Source organism: Epinephelus fuscoguttatus, linkage group LG9 (assembly GCF_011397635.1).
Source record: "Epinephelus fuscoguttatus linkage group LG9, E.fuscoguttatus.final_Chr_v1".
Lineage (NCBI taxonomy): Eukaryota > Metazoa > Chordata > Actinopteri > Perciformes > Serranidae > Epinephelus > Epinephelus fuscoguttatus.
The window spans coordinates 32,589,233-32,615,937 of record NC_064760.1 but is presented as its reverse complement, the minus strand read 5'-3'; the positions used below and the strand labels follow the sequence as shown (position 1 = coordinate 32,615,937).

At 40.9% G+C, this 26,705-nt stretch overlaps 2 protein-coding genes across 2 annotated transcripts in view; one reads left to right on the top strand and one right to left on the bottom strand.

Moving 5' to 3' along the window:
- The window catches only part of LOC125894881 (type-2 angiotensin II receptor-like), a 366,195-nt gene that overhangs the window by 121,285 nt on the left and 218,205 nt on the right, over positions 1–26,705 (top strand). The gene's annotated exons all lie outside the window — the stretch shown is intronic.
- The window catches only part of tenm1 (teneurin transmembrane protein 1), a 210,995-nt gene that overhangs the window by 109,614 nt on the left and 74,676 nt on the right, over positions 1–26,705 (bottom strand). Inside the window, exons 5-6 of the mRNA XM_049586530.1 lie at positions 26,006–26,244; positions 5,040–5,213 (exon numbers count right to left, since the gene is read on the bottom strand). Of these exons, the coding sequence (XP_049442487.1) occupies positions 5,040–5,213; positions 26,006–26,244 (413 nt within the window). The remainder of the gene's footprint in view (positions 1–5,039; positions 5,214–26,005; positions 26,245–26,705) is intronic.

The window sequence follows — 26,705 nt, the reverse complement described above, 5'->3', positions numbered from 1 at the left end:
CGCTACACAGCCCTCTGCTCGCCTTAAAATGTGTCATCTACACTGTAAACACTGACTGCAGCTTGAAATTATGTTTAATTTCTTCAGCTATATTTGGATGAGATGTTTTGAATGCAGGCTGAGTAACAGACAGAAATGTTGCTGCTGTTAGGCTTTCTCAACTTGAGGCGCTCAAGCAGGGGGTTCACTAAATGATCTATACTTTCGCTGCGTGTGTGTCTCTGTGTATGTGGGTGTGGGTGTTACATCCCGAGACTGTATCCCAGCGTGAGAAAATCAATGAGACCAGTGTAACAGGGACCAGTCCATCAGCATTTGCACACAAGCACGAGCACGAACTCATCTCTCCCACCGACACGTCTCCTTTTCCCACATACATGCATACAATATGCACACTCGTCTGTACGCACACACACTGCTCAGCCTCGCTCCTCTCTCTCTGCACGCAGTCTAGAATATTGATGTGCTCTTTAAGAGCCCTCCTCTCTGTCTGTGTCACATTCCATCCATCTACACACCATTTCCAACCACACCATCAGATAGAGTGAAAACAATTCAGCACTAACTCTCCTTTCATACAGAAGGTTTATACACTCATCACATAGGCTCAGATGGCATTCCACAGGCTCTGCATTTCATCATCTTCACATTATAATGAGGCAATATGCCGCTCTACTGTATGTCAGTTTGTATCATTTCATATCATTAATATAGCCGCCGTTCCACGTTGACTGAAATATTATTCTCAAACTTCAATGTACTTCATTAAGGCAGGGAATCCACTGACAGAATATTTCTTCTCTGGGCACTTTTGCTTTCATCTGCACCAGAGGAATTTCTCTGTGTGTGTGCATGTGTGTGTGTGGGCATGTCCGTGTGCTCGCATTCATGCATGTCAGATATAGAAACAGAGAAAAGAGAAAGATGAAGTGTGCGCGCCTTCGCACATGCACATCACCCTGAGGTTGATTATCATGGGGTGAGTGGCAATTAATGTAGCACTAATTAGAGAGGCTTTTATGTGTGGAGGACTAAGAAGGGCTCCTGGTGATCTCTGAAACTGCAGGAGAGATAGCATGAAGAACATAAAACGCAGCACGCACGGCTTGACAAGACACTAGCCATACGCGGATGACACAACATGTCAATTAGTATCTAGCGCCATGCTGCAAGCTGCCTCGCAAGGTAGATTACAATTCTGCTGCTCCCGATCCTGATTCCGGCGCCGAGCCAACAAATCAAACAGAGAGCCTATCTTTATGGCATTGAAGTTGACATAAAAACAACAACACTAAAAATACATGAACAGGAATACAAGCAGATTACTACCTTCCAATCATTCCGCTGAGCTTGTTTCATCTCTCCCCACTGTGTCATCAGTTTATATCAAAACAAGCAGAAACTGATAACCATCCTCCAATCAGTCTCCTCGGCTATCTTTATGCTCCCACTGTTATGTTGTTACTTGTGTTTATTGCAGCGCATCAAGAATAAAATCATTTATTCAAGAAGAAAAAAAGAACATTTTGCTGCTTTGTGTCTCTGTTGTGTAGACAAAAGTCATGAAAATGGCTAAGAAGTTGTTTAATGAAAATTATATTTTAATGTGAGCGATTATCTAGCTTGTGCCACTTTTATGATTGATATCTCAAGCATCCTTCAAGTAGATTGGTGTAGATCCATCAATCATTCTCGTCTCCTCCCATCACTCTCACTCTTCTCTCTCCCTACCGTGTCGTGTTTTTTTTTATCATTTCCATTTCCCGCAGCCTCCTCTCACCATCCTTCGCTGTGTAATCTAGGGGATTGTGTGGTCTCTTGGTGTGAGAGGTGATGGGTACAGCAGGATGAGCGTGATAATCTGCCACACTGGATTACAGCCTAATCTCTAATCTCTCTGGCCCTCCCCTGCCCGGGGACCACCTCCACCGTGCCAATTTTATTAATCTCAGCCCCCTGCATCAACAGCTTAGCTTTGCCCATTTTGATTTCCCAGCTTTCATCAAGCATATAAAGCAATAGGACGTGAAACAATAGATTGTTGTGACGCAACACTCGGAAGTGAATTCCATGACCCCTGTGCGCTCTATCGGAGGATTTAGCTACTGATGAGAGTGTTAATCCTCAGAATGTGAGGATTCATCAAGAATAGTTGCTTTAGGGATGTCCCAGGTTGCCTAAATTGCAGTGGGTTGCAGTTTGGCTCGCACGGTCTCTGTATAAGTGCTGAACATGGGCTCCAACAGCATCCAATGTAATATCCATCAGAGTCTGTCTAAGCGTGAAGGTTGCTGTGTCCTGCCTGACTTCATGACCTGGAACACTCACAATTAATGTCCCATGTCATGGGGTTAAATTGGTGTTAGTAATTCCTCTGGCTAGTTGAGAGAAGGCCGATTGGAGAAAGGCTATTCCAGTCACGTAGTGGCTAAGAGGGAACATGATTAACCAATTACCTTGCCTTTCTAATAAATGAGTAATCAGTTCAAGGCTGATCTCTGGACTGATGTCTCTCTATCGTATTGGAACATTCATTGTGCCGAGTGTGCTATGTATGCAAGCCAGAGTCCTAATGCAATAGAGACTGATTGGAATTCATGCCAATGGATATATAGTCAGTCTCAACATGTCCCAATCATAATGTTTAAATGCTTGTATTTACATTTCAAGAGGATTTTCAAGTCTTCCTTTTATTCTAATTATTGTGTTTCCATTAAATCCTGTAGAGGAAATGTTTGAGTGCCCTTGAAGGATTTCTATTTCATTAAGTGTGCAGACAGAAAAAACACAAGTAATATTAGATTACTGTCTAAGGATGGTATAGAAATTAAAATAGTCCATGACCTGTCTCCATGTATGTATGTATTTGAGCTGACCTTTCTAAGTATGTGAGAGTTGTTGCACAACAATGGTTAATAAAGATGGCCCAGAAAATGGGAGCTTATTATAAAAAGCCTGTTTCATAAAGCCTATTTGCAGCTGATGTGAGCAGACTAAGTCACGTCTTCTTTATTTCATGACTTTGGAAAGTAGACCTTTGACATCAATCACATCAATTCACAGTGAAGAAAATCACAGCCATTGTTCGCGAGCTACAGAACAGCACATATAATATGGAGACTAACAAATTACAACAAAAACAAAGCACAGCAAAAGAGAACTTTTGGCAGCATGTTGTCATTCAGCTCAGACAAAAGAAGAGATGAACTCAATACCACTAAATCCACTGTTAGCTCAAAATATTGCACTGATTCACTGGCAAACATTCCTCTTGAGTTGGATTCACACCTTACTAATGTAAACTTCCTTTATATATTTAATGAAAATGATGTGTATATGTTTAATGTGGAACATAATATTTAAAAGCTTTAACATATCAGATAGGACCAGAGCCAGGTAATTTAATTTATTGAAAGAAAACAACTAATTAGCAATTAAAACCATCAGTTGGAACGTGCTGTACAAGTAACATAACAGCTTCCATAAAGATGGAAATGTTGTTTAATGACTGACTGGCTGTCTGTCCCTTTTGTATTTTTAATAGACTGATGTCTGGGTGTCTGTTAATTTCCTTTAGGAGATTTTAAAAAGGAAAGAAATAGTGGAAAATGTTGGCTACAGTGGGGTGACAGGTTTATTAAATATCATTTTAGATGGACATAAAAAAAAGGAGCCAGTGTTCTTTATACTTGGATAAACTAAAGAGGAAATAGACACCAAAACCACACATATTTGCTTGCAACGATGATTACAGTGTTACTGAGATGTGTAAAGCCACCTACTGTCCAACGATGGAGGGAAAGATTGAAAAGTATATATTTGATGGAAAGCATAACAGCAAAACTCCAACTAAGGACACATGTTTTTAACATTAACTTGACACCGGTAATACTACAGTTGCAAAGAATGATCAAGGACACAACTTCTTCATAACTCAAGTGGAGACAGGGAGTTCAAATGGTACCTTATCAGTGTACATGTAATTGGAGCCATATATGCAGATGTGTCTGTTATTGTGTATAAGCACATGTATAGCTGTGGTACAGTGAAAAACTACTTGAGATTGTCCCTGACCTTCCCTTTCTTTATCCTTCAGAGTTTTCCAAATGGCATATAAGCGTCTGCTTAAACATATGGGTGAATGCTCATTAGTTAGAATGTGGTTACTTGGGTGCCTGTTTCTGTGTTGCCTCTGTGAACATGCGAAGCTTACATATGTTATGTTATGTATCATGTTTGTTCACAGCTATATGATTACATCTGACTGAATCTGAATGTGTTATGCTATTAGTTGCTAATTTTGCCTTGAGCCACTATTTCAAACAGAGATGAGAAGCCAGCTACTAGCAAGCTTACCTCTTTCTGACTCAACACCACCAGATTTTTATTTTCAGTTTTTATTTTAAACCTGTAGTAATGAGTCCCAACATCACTTAAAGCAATTTGTCAAATTCTGCGCAACACCGAAAAGCTTTATAAAACTTTTTCCATGTATGTAGTAGTACTCCTCATGATCTGTAAACACACTTTGATGTGTAAAATAAGTGTAGATCTCCTTTAAATGATATGACCTCAGATTTTAATTAGACTGTAAAGGCAGCCCATGTCAAAAGGTGGTAAATCTGACCTGTACTTCAAAAAGACTGATGTGAAGCTAACCCTATAAACTAGCCTGGGATAAGTTTCCATAACATACTGTAGGTCGGACTTATTTAAATCTCCTTTATGATGCAGAATTTCCTGAAAATAACCCTGTCTCACTGACATTAGCCTAGTTTTACTGTTTTTAAAACACCCTGCTGGTTTAACTACACACTTACCTTAATGCTTTTAAAATGTCACATAAATACAAAATAAAAGCAGCCAAGCACAGTTGTGTGAAATGCTTTAAGCCAGTGTTCATTCGATGCATTTAATATTTACGAATCTGCAAATTACTGTATTACATTTGCTGTGTTGTTACTGACGGGCAAATCCTGTCAATAGCTGAGTGCAGAACATCTGTTATTATGGTGTACACTGTATGTGCGTCAGCTCACCTCTGTCACCGGCGTGTGTGTTTTCAGGGTTGAGTGTGTCCAGCAGGTGGATGGAGCTGGTAGGTCTGGCTTTGCTGCGGTCCTCCTGTTGATGGTCCGCCGAGCTCAGGCCGTTCTCGTACAGCTGGCTCTCGCCGTGCCGCAGATGCCAGGTCAGACCTAGCAGGTGGACCGCTATGCGCGCGCGCGCGCACGCACGCACACACACACACACACACACACACACACACACACACACACACACGCAGACACACAAAGACACACATACAGTGACAGCCAAAGGGAGAGGAAAAGCAGATAGAAAAGATCATTATTCAAGGCATGCAGAGAGGTGTGTCTGAATCTTCTTTTAATGCCCATCTTAGAGTTCTCACTCAGTTTATGTGCTTATTAGTGCCTGGCAAGTTAGTGGACAATGAGCAAATACCCACACACACACACACACACACACACACGTCCAGTATGTGCACGTACATATGCGTACATGAACACAGAACGTGGCAGAGGTGGGCAATTAAGGCAGATCTTCAGAGCCTGAGCCCAGGGCTGGTATTAAAGCGCTAACACAGTCTTTTATGCATGACTAATGATGCTTTGAAAGCTGCTGCCGATTCACAATCCATATGGGCCTTTTAAACAACAAAGGGTATGGGAGGATGGGAGGATACTGGATTCCCCCTCCCACTCATAAAACTGTTTACTAGGACAACAATCCAGCATGCTGTTAAATAAAAACAACTAACACCTGGCCATTAAGGAAATTAATTAGCGTCTTGCAAGGCTGTCAATAAAATGTTCAGTAAAACATTCACCTTCCTCTGACCAATCATCAGGTCCCATTCATGTGAGATTGTACTGCAACACTGCTTTAGTTTTTTACTTTAATGAATCTAAAAAGGCAGTGTCCCTTTGCTGACGTGAAGAACAAAGCAAATGAAATAAATCATTGCAGGTTTTTTCTCCTTTGACACATTGGGAACATCAAACAAAAGCAAAGACTCAAATCACAAAGTTACTATGCGCTGGTGGCAGCCAGAGGATGGCTGCTGAATGCAGATCAAGGTAAGGAACTTCTAACGACTTCAAACATCTTCGCTGTCTGTCTTCTGTCTGCTGATTGCCGACACCCAGAAAAAGCACTTGACACGCGCTTGCAAGCGCTCACACAAAATGGCTGCTTAGAAAAACAAATCCACAATTATACGGCATGACCAACACAATCACACAGGTACGGTGCGTTCACACAAGTGCATAGATGTACCTGCTAGTTTCATGCATGCAGGCATGCACACACCTACACGCTCTCGCCCACACTTGATCCCCAGCTGATTAAGAATACCTAATTAAAACTCCAGATAGTTCAAAGCCGTTTGCAGTCACTTTATGTTGCAGAAGCACAGAGAAAAAAGCGCTATTTTCTCTGCAAAGCAAATCTGTGATGAGCTCTGAGAGTTGAAGCCAATTTGGTCCCATGCTCCACTCTGGCATCTATGGGGATCAGCAAAATCATACATTTCGACTTCTGACTAGCTCTAGCCACTGTTGGTTTAGCTATCTACTCATGCACAATATGAGCTCTCCTAAGCAGAACACTGACGATTACTAGGGCCATGAGGGAGACGTCATGCATCATTTAGTTCAGACTAATTGAACTGTCAGCCTGTGACGAGACCAGACATGGACACGCACAGATTCTTCACATCAGTGTGGCTGCGAGTCACTCATTTTAAAATATCTTTTTTTTTTTTTCACCCCCCCCTTCACTGTAGTTTTCTTATTTTCATTTTATAAAGAAGCAGTGTGGGGGATTTTCTCATTAACACATTGCTGTGAAATTACTTGTGATGACTCATTCTGATGATGGGAGGAAAAAAAAAAATATGACAAACAGTAACCCAAGTGATCTGCCATGTACATTCAATTTCATGGGTTTAGTCTCCAGCAAAATCCCCTCTGGTTGTCTGGTACTGTAAGTGCTCTATCTTTAGCAGACAGGTGGGAGAGAAAACAGGCAGGTAGAGAGAAACGCACAGAAAAACATGTTAATGATAGTCTGAATCACATTTCATTTAACAATGATGGATCTGGAGACGATCCCGCAGAGATTTCCTTTAAACTACGGCTCATTATCAACTCTCTTCTATTAGAATTAAACATGAAATATAGTGTTGCACCTACAAATGCAGGTTTGTATGCATCACCACTGTTTGTACTGCATTATATTACGCAGTGGAGTGGAACAACCTATCATAGTTTCATAAATTAGTCTGTAAGAGTGCTCAGTGAGGGATGACAAGTTATTCCCAAACTGATACATTTAGCATTTCCACCATTCAGTCTCTCATGCTCCATTCTCTCCTCACTTCCTCTCGTCTGAATTGCTTTTCTTTCCCTCCTTGTTCTCCGGTGCCCCCCACACCTCCAATAGGCAAGTGTTACCCACTCCAGTAATGACTCTGCAGCGACAGTCCTCACCGGCTCTCCTATCTTCTCCTCCTCACCACTCCATTCCTCCTTAAAAGCCCCTCAGACCCTACTTCTCATGCTCCTGCTCATCAGCCACTCTCTCTCCGTCTCTCTCACTCTCTTGTTTTATGGCTGTTGACCTTTTGCTAGAACACTTAGCATCTAGGGCCACAGAGCGCGTGCACACATACAAACACACACTGAAGCGAGGAGGGATAAGGACCTGAGAACGTGATGAAGAGAGGATGGCGGTGGAGAGTGTAAGTTGGTGTGTATGCTCTTGTACTTTGGAGGACCTGATGTCCTCACAGCAATATTAAGAGTAGTGATGACATGTTTGGTGTTCTTCACTTGAACCAAGTTGAATCTGGGTATTTAAAAATTGAGTGCTTGTGGAGCCACAGGCAAGGACAGGACTAGGGCTTAATTTTAGGGATACAGTTAAAGTGGGAGTGTTTTTTGACATCTAGGATTCTGCAACCCTGAGCCTTATTCATTTGCTGGAGGTGGCTGGCTGTTGGCACTCTTCCAAGGCTAAGAGGGGCATGAAACTCTCCTGGTTGAATCAGTGTAAAAGATGAGCAAACGCTGAGTGTGAAGGTTCATTCATGACCTTAGAAATAAAATTTAAACAATAAAAAAAGATCCTAACTCAAGGTCTGCTTCATAGCTTCCACATGGACAGATAAAGTTAGCTTAGTTGTCATGGAGATAACTGTTATGTCATAAGCTCCAGAAAAAGCTCATAAGTTTGGATTAGTATGTAAAACGAGTAACTACATTAGTATATACTGTAAATGATTTGATAATAGGCCAAATGTAAATGCCTGTGTACATAAAAACAGAGACTGTGTGCAGACAGAGCGTAAAGAAGTCAATTACAACTCCCAAACAGGGTCGGATAATCCCACCGGGGGCTCCTTGGGAAAAGTTTTATATGAGCCCTATAGAGCCCACACACAAGCACAAGCACATGTGTTTTGCGCAGAGCCCTTGAAACCAAGCACTATTTCTATGCTGGGATTCTGTCCTGCTTCAGGCTTGCAGTATGTCAGGTTGTGGCAATTTTCCTAAAATGTAATTTGTTTAAGAATATACAGCATGTAATCATAATAACAACTCAAAGGTATTGAAACTAGTTTCAACACAGAGCCCCTCTGTGAGACAATATTCATATTTCTCAAAATGTCAAACTATTCCTTTGGGTGAATTTGCTGTCACATTCTGGGTGAAAGTCAGATGAATTCAGCAACTATACCACGCAGTTTCGTTCTTAATTGCAAAAACATGTCCTGAATTGGCTACAGCTTTGACTCATGCCACTGATTGGTTTCTTTTTTCCCGGAGAGGAGCACAGAAAAAAAGAAGTAGCGTACAATGGTGAGAGACAGATAATTTTATTTATCCTGTTTTAATTGAGTCATGAATTTCATATATGATGTTTGTCAATTTATAAGATAATTTTGCGAGTCAACAAAGTTGCAGTTTGTTGTAAAAGCGTTGAAGTATAAAACCTTATTTGCATCAGACTGGTATTGCCAGGGGACCTCGTGTGATTTAGAAATTAGCCCCCAACGTCTGTGTTTTGTGTGGCGCATTCACACCAGATAAAGTCTATTTTTTACTTGAATTTACTGATATAACCCCTGGAATATGAAGCGCACAGTCATTTGTAATTCCGCTCTACACACCACAGAAACACTACACAGCACCACTCACTGTGATGTACAAAGTAAACCTCCCTTTTTTCATTTTTTTTTTTTTTTGTTTTGTTTTTAATGTGGGTTAAACAAACAGGACAAATTCTGCCACACGTTGTCATGTCATCCATCTCCTCATCTTTTGAGATGTTGCTCTTCTGATGGATTTGAGCGTGCTCTACCTGCGAATGGGTCTCCATGCTGTGTAGCGAGATGAGCTTCCAGCACCCAAAATAATGTCAAAACATTTATTTATGATTGCCAACGCAGACTCTGTGATTTTTGACTGACAAAGAGACAAAGAAGAGACGCAGAGAAAATAAAAAACCTAAATACAACCCCAAATCACCGAGATAAAAATCACACTGGACTAGTATTATCACGACATCAAAAGCTTTTTTCTCTCCCTATTTTCCAAAAGGGGAGGGATGACGCCTCTCTGAAGCAACGATGACTAAAGATCATGGGTATCACAGTGTTTGGAGCCATCTGCTATTCCAAAAAAATGATTTCTCAAAATTAAAGGAGAAATAATGGAAGCTATGATGATAACAAACATATAGTAGCAGGGTATTATTTCATTTTCTAGGACACACTGGTGTTTCTATACTTTTCTTGTCCTTTTTTTTTTGTTTGTTTGTTTTTGTTTTTGCCCTAAAATATTTCTTGGTCAGCTGATTGTATTGAAACAGTCAGGGAACTAGACCAAAAGGAAGGCATCACTAACAAGTCCCCAGATGAAGTTAAACTGGGGACGTTGCAGTTATATGGCTTGTGTCTTAACCATTCAGCCACAAGTGCACCTAGTGTTTATATAATTAAGATAGCTCTAAAATGGGAAAATCTAAAATGAGGATGTACAGTAGTATAAAAATACCCCTGGAGCCAGTGGTTCCACTTACTTCTTAACTCTATTGCTTATAGGATTTGATACATTTTTGATCCTTCCTGTGGGCACACAAAATACATACACACTCACACAGACACACTTCGACACAGCGTGCAGTCAGTTATGCGAGCAGCATGTGCTCAGCATGAACCTTCACTCTCACTCTCTTTTCCACCTGTCTGTCTATCCATCTCCTTCTCAGTGTCCATCTTTCTCTCCCGCGCTCTAGCAAAAAAACGCACATAACCATCACGTTAGAGAGAGACTCCGAGTGAGTCCAGTCATTATAACGGGAGCGGCAGCAGCACAGTGGCGACAGCGAGCAGCGGTGCAGCAAGCTAACAGGCCGAGGCCCTCGCACACATGAATCATTGATCAGTGTGACAGTGAGATGACTGCCAGAGGTAATAGGACGGCACTGCTGTGAGGGGGTTCTGTACTGTACCCTCGCTGTCGGCTACCCTGCCGAGATGTGCGTGGAAGATGTGGCAGGCTGAAGAGAACAGCGCAGGGTATGGAGAGAGACTGAGACAGTTAAGTAGTAAGAGAAAGAGGTGCTTGATGTGTTTCTTTTTTCCCAGGCTTACTTAAACTACCATGGAGAGAAATAAGAGAACAGAGGAATCCAAGCTGGTGGAAATTTGTGGATAATGTTAGCAAGGCAGCTGAGATAACAACCACTCGATTACTGCTCCTGTACACGAACAGCTGGAATGCAAAGACATATCATGGCATATCTTTATTGTGATTGTAATCATTGGCAACCCTGAACCACTAAATTCTCTCCATTATTCTCTCCTGATAGGCAGGTTTAAAAAGCAGACCATTTGAGCTGGTAGAGGCTGAGATAATGCTAGCTTGCAGTTGCTGCAGCAGTTGTTACTATTGTTGTTGTCAGGCATGTGTGTGCCTCCAGATTAGATAGAAATGATTGTGGGCTCCAGTGATGATTAGATTTCACACTCGTGGTGGGAGAAAGAGTAGGAGATAGAGAAAGAAAATCGTGTGTGCGCGCATGCCTGTGTGCATTCCTGTTTAATGCCTGTGTTACGCTACATGCAGTTATCTGGTGTTTGTAACAGTGCTGGGCTGGGCTGGGCTGTAGGACACAATGGGTGAGATTGACTGTGAATATACTGTCTTATCGATAACCATTACAGCCAAGGTAGCACTGCAGTCAGTTAAAAATGATTTATCAATACTCTCGCACAAGCGGAAACACACCCAGGCTTGATTGCCAAGTTCTTTTGCGCTCAAACACATAGCAAACCGCCGACTATATTCCATCTGACAACCAAAGACTACAGCTGGCTTTGCCCGGCAGCAAACACTTTCAAGAGCATCAGTCATTCGATTTAGTGTGTAGTTTAGCATGTACAGTAAAAGCAATTTCTCATCCAAGTTCTGCATGGCTGTGTCAGCCTCTAGCTAAGCCACAACTTCTGAGGGATGGGAGAAAGAAACGCAGAGAGGGAAAGAAGGGCAGAGGGAGATAAAAAACATGGGGAGATGGAGAGAAGGGAGTAAGAAAGGAGGAGAGAGACAAATGGGGAAAAACAAGTGTGAAGGAGAGTGAAGGAGAGGGACTTCAGAGCCAATAAAACAAATCTGTGTCTAAGTCAACGTTGGAGTAGAGACTGAGAGCCTGGGGGTCTGCCTGCCCTCCCGCCTCTTCGCCTGTCGGCCCTCGCTCCACTCTGACAGACAAGAGGTGCTAAAGTGTTTTTCTTCCTCCCCTCCACCAACCCCTTGAAAGCTACTAATACCACTGTCATGACTGTTTAAGTGTGTATGTTTGTGTGCATGAGTGTGTGTCTGCTGACATTTGCTTGTGTGCAAGTGTGAGCGGCAGCAGAGCCTCACTCCGTATTGTCTTGTCTGGTAAACCTCGGGACTCATCATCAATGTGACCTTGCTAGTCTGGAATCGGAAGTCCTGTTTGGATAAAGGGATAAAATGACGGAAAAGAGGGATAAAGGAAGAGCGGAGGTGGTGACACACTTCTCACATCTTGAATGATGAGATTTGCTGTATATCCTGGTGTTTATTTACCAGTAAAACTCGCTGTCACTGTCATCTAGTTAGTCACGGTAGCGACAGTACACCAAGTCCAACAGATCAGAGCTTTCTGCTTCACGCGTTTCTCTGTTGTTCTTTCATTCCTAATCACGCCCCCTCTCCCTTTCTGTCAGAGTCCCCCACTCTCCCTGTCTGTCTCCCACTCGCTGTCTTACTGATCTGGTCCTTTTCTGAAAGCTGAGTCATGTTACAACAGACAGAATAGTGTTAAATGAGCAGGGGATCGGCGCCATGTTAGATTCCCCTCCGGCAGTCACCATCAACCAGCACGGAGAGCCAAAACACTGCAGACAAACAGCGACTCACAACTGCAGCTCAGTCACATACAGCTCAGTGCCCGTGTGTTTGTGCGTGGGTGTGAGACTGCATTCGTGTGTGAGTGTCACAGGATGAGAGAGACAAAAAGAGAGTGTGTGAGTGTGGGTTGCCCTGCACGTCTGAGTGCATGTGTGTGAGCATGTACTTGCCTGGTGAACTATTGGAGCTATTGAGGCTATTTCATTGCAGCCTCTCTGACCTTCTGGAGACATTTTACCAAAGGGCTCTCTTGCCATTCAGAGCTTTCTGACCAGAGTCTGTCTAGCCATTTAAAGCAATTTTACCAAAGGCTCCTGTAGCTGTTACGGCAGTTTTAGCAAAGGCCAGCGGGTTTCTTAGAGCTGCATCAGACGACCAAAATAGAGGGCTGAAAACAAAGAGAAACTGGACCAATCAATACAGACCCCAATGAGCCATGAAGCAGCTGGCTGAAAGAAGCTGGGGGTGAGGAGCGCACACACACACACAGATGCACACACAATCCCAAACACAAAGTAATTTCACCTTACATGCACATGCTTACACACACATAGTGTACCTTTGGACTGAGATACACATGTATGTAAGGCTCAGTTTTTCTTCTTTGGGGTTTTAGCAAAGTTTTGTAAAAGGAGCAGAATGGTTGAAATCGCTTTTCACCTTAAAGATATACTATCCAGGATTTTCCTGAAGACAGTACATAGACTCAATCGCTCTCTCAATCATCACTTTTCATCATATTTCTGCCTCTGCCTGTATTTTCTGATGTGTGTACCTCTACAGCACTTATGTGAGGTTGGAGTTTTGTAAAAACATAGCAACACAGCCCCAAAAAGCACAAATATAGTGAGGCAAAATGCTAAACAAGAGTCAATCTGGGGTTGGCTTTAACTTTGACTTGTGTGTCAAAGAATAACAGACAATCCGGTAGGGCTGCTCGATTAATCGAATTTTAATCTAGATTACGATTTGGGCTTTCAACGATTATGAAAATAAAATAATCGTCATAAAAGGATTATGCACTTCTTGTCAGTTTGCTCTCGTTGTCTTGTGTTGCAAATCAAACGCACCCGGAAGCCGCGCATGTGCAATACTGCCCCTTCCCCTCCTCTCCTCTATTCACTCCACGAGCCAGTCAAGTAGGTGAAATCAAATAATGTGAGGGGCAGGTGAGCGCCTAAGATTTCAAAAACAGCGTGCGGAAAATGGCAGAGGGAGAGCCAGAGAGGTTGGTCTGCGTGTGTGCGTGCACATCAGGGCCAAACTCCGCCGTGTGCAATACAGATAGCAGAGCAGAATTGTAAATGCGCGACCATGTGGAGACAGAAATGACATGCCGTCGTGTAAATAAGTCATCACGTGCGCTGCATAATCGTTTGCATAATCGTGATTTCAATTTTAACCAAAATAATCGTGATTAGGATTTTTTCCATAATCGAGCAGCCCTACAATCCAGTACAGTATACCTTTAAATTTCTGTCCTCATGCACCCCAAACAGGTTGTTTTCTGCTGCAAGAGCACTGAACACCACCGCAGTTTATAGTAAAGGCTATAAGAAAATGCTTCCATGAAAGAAAGTTTAGAGAAAAACAAGGAAACACAAATGCACCACTTAATCTAAGCATGCAAAAAACAAAACTTTTGAATTAGAAATTATCAGATTTTCTTTCTTTTTTTTTGAAAACTAGAAACTATAAATAATAAGCCTTGATTATATACACACACCACAAACACACACATAAGCACAAATGCAGTTAACAGTCCTCTGAGAGTGAGCTATAATTATGGAACAGATTGAAAACATCTGTAGAGACAAAGAGAATAAAGCCAATACACAGTGCAGAACACGGCAGCATTGCTGTACTGTGATTGAGTCACTGTGTGTGACAGCGATTTCGTGTCCAACTGAACTGTGCTGAGCCAGTGCACTCCTAATAGAAAGGGTTCTAGTTTCCAGGCCCTACTGGAAACAAGTTGTAGCAGCCAATCTTACCCACTCAGCATTGCTGAGTAGATAATTGGTTGCCAGTTGCCCTCCTTGACAGAGCTGCACAATGAAGAGGATCGCCGCTGATCCCAGACAAACAGGCGACCACCTGTTCAAAAACCTTCCTTTGGGAGAAGGTAAGATTTCATTAGGACCAGCCCGACACAACACCTAAACAGCTTCATCCTGACAGCCATCACCGGATTCAGCTGCCCCTCTGACTTTACCTCTGTACACAATCTATGGCCTTCTGCCCGCCACCTGCTATCAGAACAGACTGCAATCCCCACTGATACTGTTCTCTCCACTGAGGTTATTATTATTATCTCAGTCTGTTAGTTTCCACAATTTTGTATTCATCATATTGCGGTCTATACCACCTAATTATTGCTTCAGGAGCTGATGTCACAAAATGTTGAAAATTTCGTAAAAGCATTTTTACCTGCTCAGTAAGTACGGCAATCACAGTACAGTCCAGTATCTGTGCGATGGCCTGCAGATTGTGCTGTCTGATTGCTTATGGGACTCAGCTCAGAGTGAATAAAAGTAGCAGATCTTCAGCAGAGTGAATCAGCACATTTGAGCTTTTCCAATTTAGTTTTAGACTATCCTTTTATTTTGGGCCTGTCTTTCTCTTCCACATGGATTTGTTCAAAGTCTTTGCTTCTTCGTCCTTTCTATAGGTACACTTAAAAAAAACAGGCCAAGGAGATTTACACCCTGTCTTTCTTTGGGGACACTTCCTTAATTACTTTGCAACTTACTTGTGAAAAATGAGTTCGACAGAATATCCAACACTACTGTACTATTTTTGATGCTACTTTCTCACCAAGATACTCTGTAATTGCATTGCCCACAACAGCTTTAGCACACAAGTCCTAATTTGCTGTCGGTGCCTTTAGCTAAAAGGATAAAGGTAAAGCTGCCCCTCACTGGAAGCGGCAATATTCATGTTTTTTCACCTCTATTCCCAGGGACATTTTCCTGCTGTACTTAGTGTGTTTACTAAAACAGAATAATGAGAGCCAGGAGCACTAGTGCTGAAGATGGACAGAGCTAGCCGGCTATATGGTGAGTGAGAGGCAGAGCTGGACCACCACCAGCCTGTATGTCAGCTAGAAATTGAGTTAGCCAATGGAGGCTACCACTACGTAGCTACAATAGTTGCTTCATACATTTCAGTCCAACATACTGTATCTACAACAGCAACATTAGGGACCAAGAATGACCAAGAATATTATTTTTAATCAGCTCATCAAGGACGCTGTTTGTACTGCTTCATAAATTCCCAGAATCTGCGGTCACTTCTTACAGTGCTGTCAACATGGCTAAACAATTGAATCTGTCAAGTGATGCATCATCTTTGTTTGCTTGTCTCGAAGACAGTAGGCCTTTGTCAAAGCAGACATTTTAATTTGTCATAGCAAAAAAGAGTAGAGGTGTTTCTATTAACATTAACATTAATGATGGCTCCATTATATTTAAGTGTCCCAGCAAGCCATGACAAAGTGATAGTGAACTTGTATGCATAATAGCAGGACTCTGAAACTGAAGCAGCAAAATGGCCATCATTTATCATTAATTTCACTGTGTATAGCTGTGCTTTTCCTACTGTGACAAGTCAAAATAACTGCATTATATTGAGTGATTTTGATTTTGAGTTTGAATCGGTTGTTAAAGTCATCTTTTGACAGTTACTCAACTGTAGCTGAGACAGGATGTAGAGTTATTGTATTCCCTAATAAAAGGTCAACTACCTAGTCAAACAGTCATACATTTTATTTAACCTTTTGGAGCCACTAGTCGGTATCCTTCATGAGCTCACCTTGTCTCTTGTCTTCACCAGACTTCATCAAAAGGTAGGGGACCTGCTGCTGCCCTCTCTATGGCAATGTATCAGAGTCTCACATTATACACTTAGTCTAAAGTGGACATACTATCTTATAACATTGCTATTTTTGTTAAAATATGTATACCATTATAAATTCAGCCTGAGCCTCTTCTCCATTGTGAAAACTTCACAATCGTCACTAGATTTAAAAACTTTTAGAATATTTCTTTGCAACAAATGTAGCATCTCTTTGAGTAGGCATCAGCTACTTCCCTCAGGTACTTTCATCAGCCAACAGCTCCCCTGTTCACCTAACAGCTGCTAGTTATGCAAGTTGAAATCCAGGCTCAGTGAACCGACCAGGCAGTATGTCTGAAACATAAATGAACTTCATTTGTGTGAGGCAGTGTGCTGAAACTCCAATTATTACGAGTCAATGTTTTCCTTCTTCACCCCCCACACACTAAAAATGAAGCACTTTATTAGCTAAATTTAGAAGTAATTAAAAGCTAATTGGCTCTTTTTGGCTCTCTAAAACTGCTTCTTGGGCTTCCTGTCTTGGTCTCAAAAATAGCCCAAATCCCGTTTTAAACACATTTCCACTCAACAAAACGCACACACTGGAACTGCTAACTCAGAGCTAGCTTAAAGCAGTTAAAAATATTATGTAACCGAGGCTAACTCACCTTGCCTTTGGCAGAAACGTCCCCCTCCTTTGATATTTGTTTCCCTCTTTGTTGTTGTGTTTGTCTGTTAATAACATAAAGGTTAATAACTAGCAGCACTAAATTTGGGATAACGGTACTGCGACGTCGATGCAGTTGACGCTAGCTAAATACGCACGGTAAAATTGGTCAAGTCAAAATGTGCGCAGGTGCGGACTGAACCATTCCAGTGTAATAAGGGGGTGCCAGCAGGTAAAGGGAAGACCTTTTTTTCTTGGCTCTTAATTCGGTCTGTCATCTTTTATATTTTCAACTGATGCTACTTTATCCATTACATTAATTACTTAGAAACTTGAAACTATGAAACAAAAAAAATGTTTAGCATAGGTGTTTTGAGGGCCACCTGCAACTGTGGGGCAGCTCAAAAACTGTTCTAGAAAAAAAGCTATTGTGTTGTATCAAGTGTTGTTTGGACTACTGCATTTATTTTTACACTATTTTATTATTAAGACATATATTTTGTACAGCTTATATAATGAAAATCTGGACTATACATACTTCATGTGATGAATGTATTCAAAAAAGTTTAATAAAAAGTGTATGAGACTTAAACACATTTGAAATTATGTCGTTCCTGCCACTGCTTTCTTAGTTGTAAGACAAGACCCTCCTTAATAGTCTTGTCATATCAAACATGTTAAATATTATAAATCATTTGTCCTCCTCACAAGGTTATCTAAAATCCATCAATGTCAATAGCCAGTAGGTGCACTCTGTTTGGCTCACATTAGCACAGCAGTAGTGACAGCAGGCTGTAGCAAACGTGGAAAGGCCAGTGTTTACACCATAACCTCTTGTGCGACTTCCAGCAGATGCAGCCGCTAAAATAGTGATGAAGGTTTCGTTTTCCATCGTGTTACAACTGTGATGTCTGTGGTCACTAGGGCTGTCCCGATTACCATTTTTAACATTCGGACCTTCGGCAGAATTTATAACGAATATTCGTTCATGGGGGGAGGTGGGGCAGGGGTGTGCGCGGCAGACTCCGGGGTTTTTCTGGACCTAATTGTATTGCGGAGTTTTGTGCAGCGGCGACCGGATCTTTGCTCTCAAACCACAAAAAATTGTGATGGCACAACAGTCTCCTTCAGTACATTATTCTATGCTTTCTTTTGATTTTCACATTGGGTAGTCATCCTGTTTAATTTGACTTTTGATTAAATCGGAACAGTTGAAACAAGTTGTAGGAAGCCTCTGCAAGTAATTGGTTGCTGGCAGACACTCTGTGCTGCAATAAAATGGTTAATCAGCAGTGCCGTGCACTGTAGAGCCGATGCACTGCTGGTTCTGCCGGCCTGAATAGAATATAATGTCTATAGCCTTACTGTTGTGTACAGCATTTATAGACTGAGCTGAGTAGTGATGCGCGGGTCGACCCGTGACCCACAGGAGCCGCAAATGGACCTGCAGGTCGGGCAGCAGTGATCGTCTGTTAAATCGGTCTGTAAATGACATTTTGACGTTATTGGCTATTACTGTCATGGCATCCGAAGGTACTGATGCGTTGAGCAGGTGACAGTCCGCGGTCGTTTTCAAAACACACTTGTGTCACACACTCCAAAAAAACCTTGTTGAAACTTTAAACAATAATTAATTGTGCAAAACGGGGGAAACAAACGTTGACAAAAACGGTTCCATAATTCATATTAAATTCAAAAGATAATGAAAAACAGCTACAAATTAGAGGGAATAGTGATAAAGTGGTAAAACGTGGCATTGATCCACAGCCTCAGACGGATGCGCTTAAGCGTGCCATGCACACATGCTCAGTTGGTAGGCGATACTATATTTTCACATTTTTAACAGTGCAATTTAAAAGTTTTGATTTTTATTGATAACCTACATTAACGAACAACAAAAAGTCTACATTTAGCACCAAAAAAAAGTAAACAAAAAAAAAACGAATATCGAATACCAAATTTTCATAACGAATACCTACCCATAGAAACAAATACTTGAATATCCGAATATTTGGGTACAGCCCTTGTGGTCACACATTTTGAATCCCACAAAAATGACACGACTGCGTGTGGCTTGATATATGTTAGCTTTGTAGCTAACCTTAGCTTTGGCATCTCATAGCATGTTGTGGAGGATTGTTTATGAGCACAGAATGAGACAAGGTCGTATGTAGGTCCTTGGTTTTTTGTCTTGCAGTGCTCCTGTTGTCGTTCCTGTTGTGTACTGAGTTCCTGACAGGAAATGGAGGGCTAATAATAAATAAGAGAAATAATCTTTTCTAATAACGATGCTCCAAGGTCTCCACAGATCTTCTTGGCATAATGTATGGTCGGCAGTGCATAATGTGCTTTTCAACTTGTTGGCCAGGGTGGTCAATGCCATAGAATAGAACAAGCTCTTAATTCATGATAAGCTATAATCAGCCTGGTGCTTTGAGACAGACCAGGCCAGCTAGGATGTCTGGAGGAGAAATCCAGATCAAGAGGGAGCACATTAAGTACTCTTATTCAGTTCTATCCACCAAGCACATATGTCATCATTTGGTAAGTAGGGTTAGAATTAAAGTTTACTTTCATAATCTGTTTGTTGCTTAACTGATTAATCAAATATAGTCTCTAAAGTATAAAAGTGTCTTCAAATATCTTCAAATTAGGTTTTGTCTGACCAATAGACCAAAAACAAAAGATAACTGATTTACAATGATATAAAACAGTAAATTATCACATTTAAGAATTTAAGAGCAGAAAATGTTTGACATTTTTCCTTTATAAATTACTCACAAGATTTAGCAATTAAAATCATTCATCAATAGTTCAGTAATCAATTCATTCGTGACAAATCATTAATTAACAAAATAATTTCATTTCGGCTACCCATTATACAAACAATAAAGCAAAACAACAAGCTGATTTACCAATTTAATGGATCGACATGAAAATAAATACAATTATCATCAATTCATTTTATCTGCCAAATGTCAAATGTCTTATACTCTTGTAGACTTAATATCTTTGGGTTTGTTGGACATAAAACATTCAAAGGCATCACCTCAGGCTCTGGGAAACCAAATCAAGAAAATAATCTGCAGATTTACTCTAATATACACGCAGACACACCCAATCTTTTTGTCTTGTGAGTTCAGCTGGAGACTGTACTGAGTTTGACCCCTGTGAATAATGGCTAACTTTTAAGGCAGATGCTTTGAATTGCCATCAAACTGTGAAAGCAGATTTACCGAAAGAAATAGTGTGAAAGTAATGAACTTAAAACCGCTAACGACTCATTTGGTTCTTTATGGAACCGCCAGGTCCCCTGAAGCGGCACGTATTGCACAACAGAACTATAAAGAAGATCTTAGCTTAAAGTGCACACTGTTTGCGTCCCTGTGTGTGCCAGTGACTGAAATGTGATTTGGAGGTGATTATTTGATTGCAGGGTGCTTCTGACTTGCTCATTTCACTTGCATCAGAAGCTTCTCCCTGTTGCCATAGAGATGATTATCTCTCATAACTGACACATCCCACCCTCTGCTCAAATTTGATTCAACAACCAAGGATTGTAACTGTTTAAAACAGCAAGACATTCATTAATGCAGAAAATACACTAATTAGCTTTTTTTGACAGCATGACAGAGCAATAGTAGGTAGGTTTTTTTACGGAGGCAGAACTTAAATGAGGCTTAGAATAGAAAATGAGTTACTGGAAGCGTTGTCAGTAGCAATATTCTTCAAGATTACAGATGCAATCTTAATCTGTCCTCTATCTCCCCTTAAATGCCCCGTTCGCTATCATAATGCCTGCTCCTCATATCTGATGGCCGTGTTGTGCTTAATAACAAGCTACGACTGCAGGAGGGAGGGGTACGTTGGGAGATAAACAAATTAACAAAGCTATTCGCAGCCCCTGCAACACCGGGGGGTATGGGAGGAGAGGAAAGAGGGCAGTAAAGAAAGAGAGGAGGACTGCCTTAGCTAATCACAACAGGGGGGATACAGTACGCTGCAATCACTTAGGCACAGCATTATCTCTGCAATCATGCATCCTCCTATTGTTGTGCTAATTGGAAACCTTAATTTGAGACATAATATTATTGCCTCATTATTTGCTAGGTTACTTTTTTTCCCAAATTAATAAACAAGTCACATAACTTGCACAAAGAGCTTTAAGGACTGGCAGTGATTTGAGGTGGGTATTAAGAACCGCTTCCAAATTGTCAACAAAAAAAAAGAGGATTTGCTGCGAATCATCAATGTCAGATGTGTTTATTGAAGTATAAGACCTACATCAAGCGTTCAACATCTGCTTCAAGGACCTTGCTGTTACACTACCGGTCACACTGCACCTCCACAGAGCATCTGAGATCAGTAACTAACTCCATTACATACCGAGCCATGGATGACTGCGGCAAGGAGTGCAAAGTCTGGCTGAGCGTCATGAGAAGAGACGAAGATTGAGCCAAATGTAACAGCTGCGTTAAGATGATTTTCACCAAGGAAGGGGAGCATCTCCAGCATTCTGAAGTGTTGGGCTCCAGCTTGGCAAGACTGTAAAGGGATATGTCATATTTTTTTTAATGTTGCAAATGTCTTGATTCAGTTAGAAGTGTCTGTGGTATCACGCTGACAGACAGCGGATACACACTGACATGTAGTTACACACCAAGTTACCTATTTACAAGATAAGGCTATGAATGTATCTACTAAGTTATATATCAGTTTTTTGCTTGATCCATTAATCATTTGATTTATAAAGTTTTAGAAAATAAAAAATGTGGCTCTTTCGTCTGAGCAGCATTCCAAAACTTAAACATATTTACCTTATCCCTACAATTGAGAAACCACACAACAACCATGTCCTATACAAACCCTGTGAGATACATTCATACAAATCACACTAAAAATACAGGACACCGCAACACCCTGCTATCTCCCTCCAATAAATCATCCTCACTCTCCCCCTCCCCCCATCTCACCTAATTTACTTATTTATCCTCTCTCCTCTCTCTTTCCAGACTGGGGTGGCCTGGTGTCCTAATAAAAATAAATACATAAATAAGAAACGGAAACAATAAAACATCATGTCTCTGCACAAGAGCAGGCTCGCTTCTTAAAGGTCTGGGGGCTGTGGGAATGAAATACCCTCGACAGCTAGCTTCCTCCCAAAGGCCTGGTGGGTGGGGGGTGGAGGGGGTGAAAGAAAAGGAACACTTTTAAAAATGCAGATAAAATAAAAATAAATAAATAAAAATAAACCCAAATACCATTAAAATTTAAGCATGGGACATCATTACCTCCCCCCTCAACCCCAGCCAGGAAAACTTCACTCCTTTGCCCCTTTTTATTTATTTATATTTTAATTTTCACTCCAATTTTTAAACCACTCCCTCCTATAGCTCCCTTGCACTCACTTTGCTAGATTTTTTTTTAAATGAATAAATAATAAGATTTATATCCTAAAAACAAAAGAAAATCCCGTATTTTTGCTTAAAAATTAAAAAAAAAAAATGTACAGTTCTACTTTCATGTGATGGGTCTTTTACATGAAAAATACATAAATCCATGAATATTAAAATATTTAATAATAATTAAGAAGTCTATTGTATGAACTGAATATGAAAATAATCATGAATATGATAATACAATATAACAACTTCCCATCTAAGGACAGTAGAATACCCCACAGGAGCTGATTATATTTGCAATAAAGAATAATTCATTATCACGTTTCAAATATGATAATGAATTCGGTTTCTTATTATAATGTCTATGATAATAAGAATTAATATTCAATAAGAACCTGGATTAATGAGAGACAAACTCAAAATCAATAAATATCAGCATGGCTATTATTTAACAAAGATGAAAAAGTGCAAAACTACTGAGGGAGGATCTTTTTTTTTTTCTTCCTGTGAGTGGCTGTTAATTAATTCGTTAAAATTACTGAATCATTATGTAATGGGAGAACCTAATCATCTGGTGGCCTGTGTCTCAACCTCCCCCCCCCCAGACAAAGACATTAAGTCCATGACCACTTTAATCTTGTTATTTGAATATCTTTGATTTACAGGCTGACATGTCATCTGTGCTTACACACCATACGTCTTGGTGTGGTTGCCATGGTGATGTCAACATAGAGATCGATCATTGCCAAGCAGGAGTGGAGCATGACACCAATTAAAAGGTGATGTCGTCTCCAAGTCATCACTCACACTCCTCACTAATGCACTAATTACCGGGGCCGGGACATTAATGGAATAGCATGGTTCAGCCTGGGGATTAATCTGCATGGATTCGCCAGCGTGTGTGTGTGTGATGTCTGTCTGTGATGTGTGTGTCTGTGTGTGTGTGATTAATGCAAACCCCCGCCTGCTCCGCCGTGACCTTGAGTACCACCACAGGAGGGAAATGAACCGGCTGGGTGGAGGGTTGGGATATCTGCACTTGGGGCCGTGGAGGGAAAACGATGTGCTGAGGTGGAGGGCCAGGCCAAGGTTGAGGATGAACAGGGAATTGGTGCAATCGGAGGGGATCGATGAATAAATTTGGTATTTGACTTTGCCAGACTCTGCTGATGATCTTCCAGACTGCAGAACAACTCCAGGAACTTTCTCGATTTTAAAGATGGTAATGATTTCCTAATTAGCATTACTCCTAAAAACTAGAGTCAATATGCACTCATGAGCGCCTCAGAAATATGCTGTATTCATCTGCAGTTAAAATCAGCAGTGGAGGAAGTATTTAGATCCTATACGCTCGATGTCCATATCGTTTTGTTTTCTAAGTACCAGCGTCTTTTTTAAAATTATTCCCGTTGTGAGGAGAGCTTTTCCAGCCGCATGTGGCCACTTGCAGAAAAGCACTGCACTCAACTACTTCTTTGCTCCGACATTTTTTGCAGTCACTTTGAGCGCTTGTAGTTTAAAATCTCTGAACTTTTCAGAGAGGCACTTGTTTCCCCAGCGCCCTGCCAGCTTTTTTTTTTGCCAGAAAAAAAAAATATGGACACTCAGCCTACTCAAATAAAAGTTAGTGTGATTCCAGGGTTCCTACAGCCTAAGGCAAGTTCGATTTTAATACTTTTAAACTTTTTTAATTGCTCTCTGAATGAAATTTTAGACCAATTTTACAATAACCAAAATTGGAGAAAAAACATGAGCCAACATCAGTTATTTAGGATTTGAGAAAATTTTGGATAAATTGTTTGTTGTAAAATAAAACTAGACTTTCTTGGGAAATACCTAGCATTTGTTTGGTGGTTTTCTTGGCGAGTTTGTGTTTCTCACTCTGCATGTGGGATTCCACTGCTTTGATTTCCATCATAAAATACACCAAGCCTTGTAGGCATTGCTTTGTTTCAGCCATGCTGCGAAATCTTGGTTTAACAGACAATTTTTGTTGAATTTGCACTTCCCTTTGTCACCCAGGAATCAGTGACAGCTCGCTAGCCAGAAACCAAATAGGTGTTGATGGTTCTACTATCCTGATCTGTGTGATGTCCAAGGAACATTTGATCAATTATTAAAAAAATAAAATAAAATAAAATGTTTCTAGTTATTTTAAGATTTTCCAATGCAACATCAGGAAAAAAGGTTTTAATAAAATCCTGTTTTACATGTCAGCATGTTTTACATTTTTGAAAGGTTGATTTATGACATTTTAATACCAGTTAGGGCCATATTTTTAGCACAGTGGATTTAATGCCTTTTGTGACTTTTTAAAAGTCCGCAGGAGTCCTGGACTCACAGGATGTAGACTGCACATATAAGCTGGATATTGGCTGCCCATTTTAGAAGGAATTCTGTCTCCCGTCACTCACCTGCCTGTTACCGTTTTTACACTAGTCCTGCACAGCCAGATCCATCCCCACACTTTAAGTGCTGTACGTACAAACAACCTGAGCAAGCCACATGTTATAATGTATTTAACTGCTTTATGTGGCATTTTCTTTGACAGGATTTAACCACTTTAAGGGCTCGCCTCCCAGCATGCAAACTTTTCTGTGTGTTTTTGTTTTTCTCTCTATCAAACACTGTGAACACACTGACATTAAGCAAGTCATGGACATTCTTACACATTGAAACATTCCAGTGTGTATAAAAGTAGATATCAAAGTAATAAAATATGGAAAAGTAAATAAATAAATTAAATATAAAAAAAATCAAGTGTCTAAAAATTACAACAAATGATAACATCAGTAAAGTCAATATACCTTAATCAGGGGCTGCCGAAAACAGTTCTTTAAAATACAACGTGTGTGTATTTGTTTTGGTTGTCATAAGGGTCAATGCATCTGTGTACAATCTGAATTCAAACAAAAAAATTGTAAGGTTTGAGACTTAACATGCAAACCACAAAAAGCTGCAATTTTGCTAAGGCAAAAGCACCATCAAGAAAATAAGGTCATAAGCGAAGGCAAACCTGGACAGATTAAAATAATACAAATAACGTGGCTGAAAAAGGTAGAAAAATAATAAGGTGTGTGTGCGTGTTTGTGTTGCTGTGGGTGTGTAAGTGAGAAAGAAAAACAGTGAGTGAGTTAGTACTTACTGGATGCGTGTATTCATCATGGAATAATTACCAGCTCTGTGTGCTTTAGTCCAAGACAGCTAATTTACAATTTAGACTATCCTACAGAGGGTCACATTTGGAATACATTACCTGCTGTTTTTTAAGCCAACTCCTTCAAGTAAGAGGGTAACATTTTCAGCTGTCCTGCTTTGATCCACATCGATCTACTCTTCTTCTTTTTTTCTTTTTTTTTGTTCCTTTATTTTTTTTTTTACCCTTTGAAGCCTGCAACATTGTGTGTGTGTAAAAACCTCTGTTGGAGTTTGTTTCTGTATTTTTTATTGATTCTGTTTTGAATTAATTAGGCAGTGTCTTGACAAGCCTCCCAATTTCCTGGCCCCTCGAGCGATCTGTTTTGAAAATGTTGAAATAAAATCAGAGCAAACAAAAGCAAATCTCCTTGTGCAGCTACGCGTGACGACAAACCCTGCGCGCTTGATGGCTGGTGTGTGCTGTAACTCACCGATGACGTATGTGAGCAGCAGGGCCAGGGTGAGAGTGAGGAGCGACGCCGACAGGGCCGTGCACTTCCAGTTGCAGCAGCGGTGAGGCTTGTTGAAGGTAAACAGTGGTCTGGTCACGCTGCTGCGAGGGAGAGGCCGAGGCGGAGGGGAGTACACAGTCCCAGAGGTCAGGGGGTAACCCTGCCCTGCCCCTGACAGTAGAGCCGATGAACCAGAGCCCTGCTTGAACAGGAAGTGTCTGTGGGAGAAACACAAAGACGAAATTTCATTCTAACCTGCAACTGAGTGTTCGCTGAGCATCACCTCCTTAGTTACTGTTGCTAGCTTCGCCTCTAAATCTTGTGCAGGATGCAGCAGTTAACAATGTTTACACTTTTAAAACAATGGGTTTTTGATTTTAGACACAGACAGACAAAAGCAGACCTGATTTATACCAAGCAACTTGAAATGCCAACTGTGTCTGCCAGATTTTATCAGCAGTAGCTAGCTAGCCAATTAAGCTAATGCTAGCTCCAGGCTTTGGTTCAAACCGTAGCTGGCTGACTGTTTACAGCTGACTAATTTTAAGACCTTGTAACAAGGCTCTTAAAGGGACAGTTCACCCCTAAAACAAAAATACATATTTTTCCTCTAAATTGTCGCAGTGTGAGTTGACGAGTGGTGGAGATATAAGGCATAGAGATGTCTGCCTTCTCTTCA